This window comes from Elephantulus edwardii, unplaced genomic scaffold (genome assembly GCF_000299155.1).
Source record: "Elephantulus edwardii isolate Elephantulus edwardi_28Jun2011 unplaced genomic scaffold, EleEdw1.0 scaffold00051, whole genome shotgun sequence".
Taxonomy (NCBI): domain Eukaryota; kingdom Metazoa; phylum Chordata; class Mammalia; order Macroscelidea; family Macroscelididae; genus Elephantulus; species Elephantulus edwardii.
In genome coordinates this window covers 8,416,452-8,424,460 of record NW_006399801.1, presented here as the reverse complement: position 1 = coordinate 8,424,460, position 8,009 = coordinate 8,416,452, and the positions used below count along the sequence as shown (strand labels likewise).

Sequence of the window (8,009 nt, the reverse complement as noted above, 5' to 3'; positions counted from 1 at the left end):
TCAGTCCTGTTTTATAACAGTGGCACTATGCAGCATTTGTCCTTTTGTGACTGAGATATTTCACTCAGCAAAATGTCCTCCAGGGTCACCCATTCTGTATAATATTTTATGTTTTTGTGTTGATTGACATCAAGTCGAGTACGACTCATAGAGACTCTATGAGCAAAAGACCTGAAGCCTTTCAATAACTATCAATTCTCAAAGTTCATAGAGTTTCCAGAGGCACATTGTTTAGGAATTGGTTGCCACTCCTGCTTCCAGTATTTTGAGTGCCTTGTTTTTCAGTGCTGCACAGTATTCCATTGTGTGAATATACCACGGCTTCTCTATCCATTCATTTGTTGATGGTCTCTTGGGTTGCTTCCATCTCTTTGCTATTGTGAACAACACAGCAATAAATATAGGTGTGCATTTATCTGCTTGGGTGGCAGTTCCGGTTTCTTTAGGGTATATTCCCAGTAGTGCAATTGCTGGGTCAGATGGTATATCTATTTCCAACTTTCTTTTTTATTGAGATGTTAATGAAAGTTTATAGAGACTTTGAATTTCCATTCATTCATTGTTACACATTTTAAGAAAGCACCATACTGCCTTTCAGATTGGTTGCATAAAAAATAAAATTTAGAGGGAGCTCTGGTGGCCTAATGGCAAGAAGCTGCACTGCAATCCCAGAGGTATGCAGTTCGAATCGACCAGATGCTTTGCTGGTGAAGGAGGGACAATCTCCTGTACCAGTCAGATCTGATTTGATGGTGTACACACACAAAATATAATAAAATAATTTTTTAAAAAAATAAAATTTAAAGAAAAAAAGAAATTGGCCCTTCACGCTGATATTAATCCCTTGTTGTTAATCAAGTTGGCCCCAACTCATGATGACCTCATGTGCTGCCCACAACAACACTGTCCCCGAGTTAGAAGGGGAAGAGACCACTGTGATCCATGAGGTTGTCACTGCCTGATTTGGGGAGTTCCTCCCTCAGTAGACCATTCTTCCTGCCCTGTCTCGGTTTGTAAGCTCTGCTGAAACCTGTTTGGTATTACAGCAATACACAGGCCTCTAGTGACAAAGAGCTAGGTAGGGGTGGTGCTTGGCTGGAACTTGAGCCTGGATGATCAGAATCCTACCACATGTCATCCCACCAAAAGAGACGGAAAAGGCCATACTCACGCTCATATGGAATCGCAGAGGGCCTGGAATAGCCTCCAAATGTCCTCAGTCAATCCCTTTGAATGACTTTACTGCTCTGGAATCACAAGGTGATAGGCCCTTTTGAGGACTGCTCCGTGGTATCTTTTCTAGACAGAGCAAGCACTTAGAGGCTTTGTTACAACACACTATTTGGGATTTTCTTACTGTGATTTTAATGAAGGTTTACAGAGAAGTTGGCTTTTTATTCAGTCGTTGTTGCACATCTTCCCTTCAGCGTAAAAATCTTCTCTCGGGCTCAAAAGACACTGAAGCTTGTTGGGATCCCTGATAGTTTGATTCTCAGAACATTTTGTGCTTAGCTAGCCAGTTTTTATGTAGTCAACCCATTGGCAAGGTTCTATCAGTAGTTCATAGGGACACTAGAAGTCAGCACGTAAGTACAACAACAAATGCCCATTGGGAATTAGGCAGGTCATCTGGGCTTGATTTGAGTTAGTTCCTTGAGCTAAGAATTAGAAATTTCTTGTAGTCTCATGTCTGTAGATAATCACATGTTTTCATAAGCATCAATGTTGTCCCCCAAAACTTTGTTTTGGGAGGTTTGGTTATAATTCCCAATTTTCTCTGAATATATATTGATAGTCTCTAATGGGAAGCAGATAAATATAACAGGAAGTCACTGGAGAAGTTCATTAATAGGGGTGCATGGTACAGATGGAGGAGCTTATGAGATACATTTGTCCCTATTATTTGTGGGATACGTTCACTACAAAGATCTTTGATGGTGAATCAAAGGATTTGTAATTTCTGTTCCATTTTGCATTTCTATTCCTCTGTAGCCTTATTTCCTACCAACTTGGAATAATTAGTTTTGCTCTCATTTTCAGAAATCACCCCTAGTGGATATTCCTGTGCTGCAATTTAGCTACGCTTTCATCCAAAGGTAATCAATCCAGTACCCTCAAAGACACTTCTGACTTAAAGACTTAAAGATGCTAATTCCATGTCCATAAGTAGTAACTGATGTTAATGTCTTGACAGCTATAGGACCTTAGTTCAGAACATATATGAATCAGGTCTTAGAGTCTTCCTGAGGCATAGGGATGCCCTGATGTCTGTGCTTCTCCTTCAGAGATCTATCCGCCCTGATGTTTTAAAATCCAATTATTATTATTATTATTATTATTACTAGTACTAGTACTAGTACTACTACTACTACTTGCTGTGTGCTGTCAAATCGGACCTGGCTGGCACAGGAGGAGATTGCCCCTCCTTCTCCAGCAGAGCATCTGGTAGATTCGAACCATGCACCTTTGGGATTACAGTGCAGCTTCTTGCCACTAGGCCACCAGAGCTCCCTAGAATCCACTTTTTATTTGTTGAACATTTTATGCTAGCAAAGCTTTATTTAAGGCCTATTAAACTTTAAGAGAGGAGCTCTGGTCGCCTAGTGGTAGGAAGCTGTGCTTCAATCCCAAAGGCACACACAGTTTGACTCCACCAGCTGCTCCATGGGAGAAGGATGAAAAATTTAATCTGATACAGTTTACTGCCCTGAAAACCCACTAAATGATGAGCTATAACTCAACAACACACAACAGCAAACTTTAAAAGACTCAGGTTTGAATTAAATCAGAGAAGGGTTAAAGACCTCTTTCAGGAAAAGGAGAAGTGATCATGCGGTGCTGACCTCAGTGAGTTCCTGTCTGGCCTGGGTCACTGTGACTCCTGCTTTGTCCACTGAACTTCATGTCTGTGTCAGAGAATCTCAGTCAAAGGAGGGACTGGAAGGAAATTCTCTAGGATTTCCTCCATGGATGAAAAGGAGGCTTTCCAGGCCTACTTTAGCTCCCCAATTACATCCCAGTTGCAGTTTCCAGACCCACACGTCTACCTCCTCAGTGTACAGAACTTTCTCCATCCAAGAAGGGAGAGTGAGGCGTAATAAGATCCTAGTACTACTTAAAGTATAGCATCAAAATTCCAATAACTTTCCTTGCAGAAATGGAGAAATCAGTTCTCTAATTTATATAAAACAACATGGGGCCTGGAATAACCAAAGCAATCTTGAAAAAGAACAAAGTAGTAGGATTCACACTACTTGCACTCAAAGCATATTGCAAAGCTACAATTAATATACACTCTGGCATTGGTATCCAACCTACTTCTATCAGGTTGATTCCAATTCATAGCAATACTTTAGTGGGTTTCTCAGTCGTAAATCTTTATGAGAGGAGACTGCCCACCTTTCTCCCTTAGAGCAGCGAGTGAATTCAAACCACTGACCCTTCAGTTAACAGCCCAACAAGTAATGCCAAGACCTGCCAGGTATCATTAGTTTTGGTATGATACTAAGCATATGGACAATGAAATTGAGTTGAAAGCACACACAAAAAATATGTGTAAGTGTCCTTAGATTTTCAACAAGAGTGCTAAATCTATCAATGAGAAAAGAACAATCTAATAAATTATGCAAATAAAATAATAGAAAGAAATGTGAAAGATATAGGCCTCATCTCAAGAAAGCCCTGCTTTGGTGTGTATGTATCAGGAACTTCGCAATAAGTAATTTACAGTCTCTTTGGTTAACAAAACTGGCATTCCATAATTGTCCTGATGCAACACTTCTGGAGTTCAGAGTTGCGGAAAGGTATATTGAGGGTCATAATCTCTGACAAGCAATTAACCTGTGTCACCACAAATATTAATGGTTCTTTCCTTTGAGGGCTAAAGGTGGACAGAACTGGTCAGCTCTTCCCTTAAGAGAACTAGTAGGTATTATAGTTATTGGAGAAGTGGCTCAAGTTAAAACAGCTGAGCTTCACGGCAATGTTAGGTTAGGTGTATAAACACCTTCTGTAAACATCCTTCTTTTGCAGAAAAAAACTGCCAAGATCATACAGGAAATAGTAAGTTGGGGAACCAGGATTTGAACCGGAGAACCTGTAGCTGCAGTGTGAGCTTTAGTATACTCATGGGCTGGTTGTTTTGTAGCAATCACCACAGAATCCTCCTCATTCTCGTTGAGTCTTGACCTGAAAGTCACTGAAGGTCAGTCTCCTGGTGGGTGACTTGTGATCTTCCAATAATGGAGTCAGGTCACCAGTAATGGCCAGCGTCTATTAGAACAGTGCCAGACAGAATATTAGTGCTAGAAAGAAAAGACTCTTATCAAGTTTAAGGCTTCATTTTATAAACAGAGCCACCAGGAAGCCTGACGTTTCAGCAACAAAATCCCAGGTCTTTTAACTCCTTATTCTTGCCTGGATACTGAAATTCAGCTTGTGGTTATCTTAATACAAAAAAAAGAGTAAACAGGTTGTGTAGACAAGCCATTCCCTCCTCGGCTTTTAAGTCACCTGGCACCAAAAAACAAAAACAAAATACTTTTTTTTTTCTTTCTTTCTTTTTTTTTTTACTTTTAATGTTACTTAATGCTTAATTATTTACTCCCAGCCATAAGGGTTTTTTTCTTCCGTTTGTTCTGGGAGAACTTTTTCTTCTGGGCAACCTCCTCTTCTGGTTTAGGAACAGTCTGTTTGTTTTCAGTAAGGATCATCTCAGTATGGCAGTGGGAGCTCACGTAGAGGTAAACCCGACCATGAGTCTTCCGTGCAGCACATCTTGGGAACTTTGTTCACCTGAATTTGCTCAGTGACCAGAGAGTCCACATCTAAACCATGAAGTGCAGCATTACTCTCTGCATTTTTGAGCATATACAGCAAAAACTCTGCACTCTTTTTGGGCTGCTGACCCTGGGTCCAACCCTAGTGTTTGGCCTGGGTACACCTACCAAGTCCAGCATTGTAACGTCAGAATGATGCATACTGCTTTTGCAAAAGGACATCTTTCAAATTCTTGGTGGCTTTCTTGATATGCATGCCCTTGATGGCCTAGAAAGTTTCCCAGGTGGTAAATAGACCTGGAGATTTGAGCCTGGAGATTTGCATGATTCTGTGGGACTTTCTGGGTCAAGTGAGTAGTGAATCATTTTTGGAGTTCAACTGAAGCCCCTCATGGGACAGGTCACACACACACACAAAAAAAAATAATAAAATAAAAAATATATATGTATATTTTTCTATTTTATGTTTATGTTTATAATTATAATTATTTTTTTAGTTGTTCATGGTTAGAAATTTATTTTGCTTTCCTTTTTTTAAAAATAAATAGGCTCCCGACACCAGCCCTGCAAGAGAACTTCTCTTCATTGCTTGGAGTGTTAAAGGACTCTGTGCAGTTGAATCTTGCTCCACCAGGATATTTTCTGCTCCTCAGGTATCATACCACAGCCCTGACACTGTCACAGTGCTTGTTGGAACATTTTCTTCCTGGAGAATTTTTAATTTGGACCTAATTGTCTCAACAGCATGCTGAATGACTTTGTAACAAGAACACCCAGCCTAGAAAGCAAGAAGTATCAAAAAGACTTACAGGTGTGTATGTGATAAAGTACAGCAAATTGTTAGTCCTCCGGTCTTGTGCCTCTCTTGTTATTACTCGCTGTCCAATTGACTCTGACTCGTGGTGACCCCATGAGTACAGAGGAGGACTGCTCCATAGAGTTTTCAAGGCTCTGACCTTGTCAAACCCCACAAGACCAGTGGCTAGAATGACCCTACAGAGCACAGGTCAAATTCTGAAAGAAGGAATGGGAAAAAGCCAGGTTGATCAGATCTCAATTTTATTAGAAATTTCTATACAGAAGCTAATGTCTAGATTTTTGTGACAACAAAGCATGCTGTCCTGTCAGAGGGTCTCATGTAGAGAGGTCTGTTCATGGCAGGGCAGGGTGGGATTTCATAAACCGGTACTTGCATGCAAGGGTGCATGCAGGGGAATCCGGGGGGGGGAAAATGTCAAATCTATGATGGATAAGGTTGGTTTTGTGTCACAGTTGACATTACACTGGCTATAAGTGATTGGTATATTTTTCCCTGGCTTGAGTCACTACTTAGCCAAGCCCACTGATTTTCCTTCTGAGTCTTGTGGGTAGGATCCAGCTTGTATTGTTCAGGATCTTCTCAGGTGTTTCATAAGCAGATCACCAGATCTTTCTTTTGAGGTGCCTGTTTGTGCTTATTGTTAATATTACAGCCCTTTTTTGCACTACCCAGAAAGAAAATAAGTATGGACCATAAACACTGGGGCAGAATTTTATTTTAAAGATCTGCATTTGTTCCTGACTTTCAATTTCTATAAAGGTTTAGTTAGATCTAGAGACAAGGTTTGCTAATGAAGATTCTTGCATTGTGATCATGTAATATATTTAAATGAAACTTTAAAGATGGTGCCATTTACTCCGCACTCTACTCAGATATATTTAGAACTTACTCTTTATGATCATGTAATATATTTAAATGAAACTTAAAAGATGATGCCACTTACTCCCCAGTGTACTCAGATATGTTTAGAACTTACTCTTAATCACAATTTGAATAATAAACCTGTCTGTTTACACAGATATATTTTCTTAAACCTTCCCCCCACCCCCCATAAGCAAAGGGAGGAGTCCTGGTGATGTAATGGTATACTCCATGGCAAGTTGCACAGCTTTGAGTTTTGAATAAGATAAAAGCATTTAACCAGGGATAAGGCAGAAGGCAGAAGGAGGTAGACTAGAAGGATTAGTGGACATGAGAACCATAGGGCGGAAGTGGGAAGAGTACAGCTACATTGTATGAATTATAATTAATGTCATAAAACTGAATGCAAACTTACACTCAAATTACAATAAAAGAAAAAACAACACAAACTCAAACTTATTGCCTTCAAGTAGGAACCAACTCAAAGGTGACCCTCCAGCAAATTTTCAGAGTCTATAAATCATGTGGGAGGAGACTGGCCATTTTTCCCTTGAACCCACTGGTGAATTCAGACTGCCAGAGAGACACCACCTTTAGATTAACGATATAAATCCCCACAAATTGCGCCACCAGAGCTCCCTAAAACAAATAACCCCAAATGACAAGCAAAGAAATGAAAAGGGCACAGCTTGGATTGCTGATTTTCTGATCGTTGGGAGGGTAACCAACTTGATCGATGACTTCTTGATTTTATACCTTTGACATACAATAACTATCAAAAGACCATTTTCAGACTATTTATATAAATATACAGATTAGAGAAAATGAACAAAACAATGTAAATTACTTAAAGTAGGGGAGAACAGGTGAATGAGGCCAAAATAAACTTTTGAAAATGTCATGAGACACGCACAAGGTATGCATGAGTGCTCTGTGCCAAAATTGTTTATACTTAATGTCATCCTTTCCATGCATTTTACTCAGGTCCATTATTTTTTGGAGGAAATTACCGTACTTTTTACTTACAATAGGGAGAACAGTCATTTGGCAACATGGCAGTCTGGCAAACATGAGCTTTAAAAAGAAAATAGCCTCACCAGTAACGAACAGCCTGCATCATGTCATCCTGACATAGTCGCTGAAAAGGATGCCACACTTTCAGTGCTCCTGCCAAAACCCCTGCAGACTCACTGGAACCACTGGCAGCAGAACTGGGTGTGTGCGGTAGATTAGATCACATTATGGTATCACTGTCAAATGGCCTCATTTTGAAAACTGTGCTGTAGCCCTTGTTGAGAGGAAACACACATTCAAATATTAAGATACCAAGGGTTTGATATCTGCATCTACTCTCAGTTGGGGTGTAAGATGGGGAGGGAAGTGTGTACCTATATAGCCTACATAGAGAGGATGGCAAAGCAGGTGGCATTGAATGTTAACTTTTTAGTAACTGACCAAAACCATAAGGTAGGCAAGAATTTTGTGCCAGTTTCTGGAAGTTGATGTTGTTGTTGTTGTTATGTGCCGTCGAGTCGTTTCCGACTCATAGC

The 8,009-nt window shown here is 40.1% G+C and overlaps 1 protein-coding gene across 1 annotated transcript in view; it reads left to right on the top strand.

The window, feature by feature from the left end:
• DOPEY2 (dopey family member 2) overlaps positions 1–8,009 on the top strand; it is a 180,779-nt gene that overhangs the window by 134,654 nt on the left and 38,116 nt on the right. Inside the window, exons 23-25 of the mRNA XM_006886727.1 lie at positions 2,041–2,096; positions 5,327–5,431; positions 5,523–5,589. Coding sequence (XP_006886789.1) covers positions 2,041–2,096; positions 5,327–5,431; positions 5,523–5,589 — 228 coding nt within the window. The remainder of the gene's footprint in view (positions 1–2,040; positions 2,097–5,326; positions 5,432–5,522; positions 5,590–8,009) is intronic.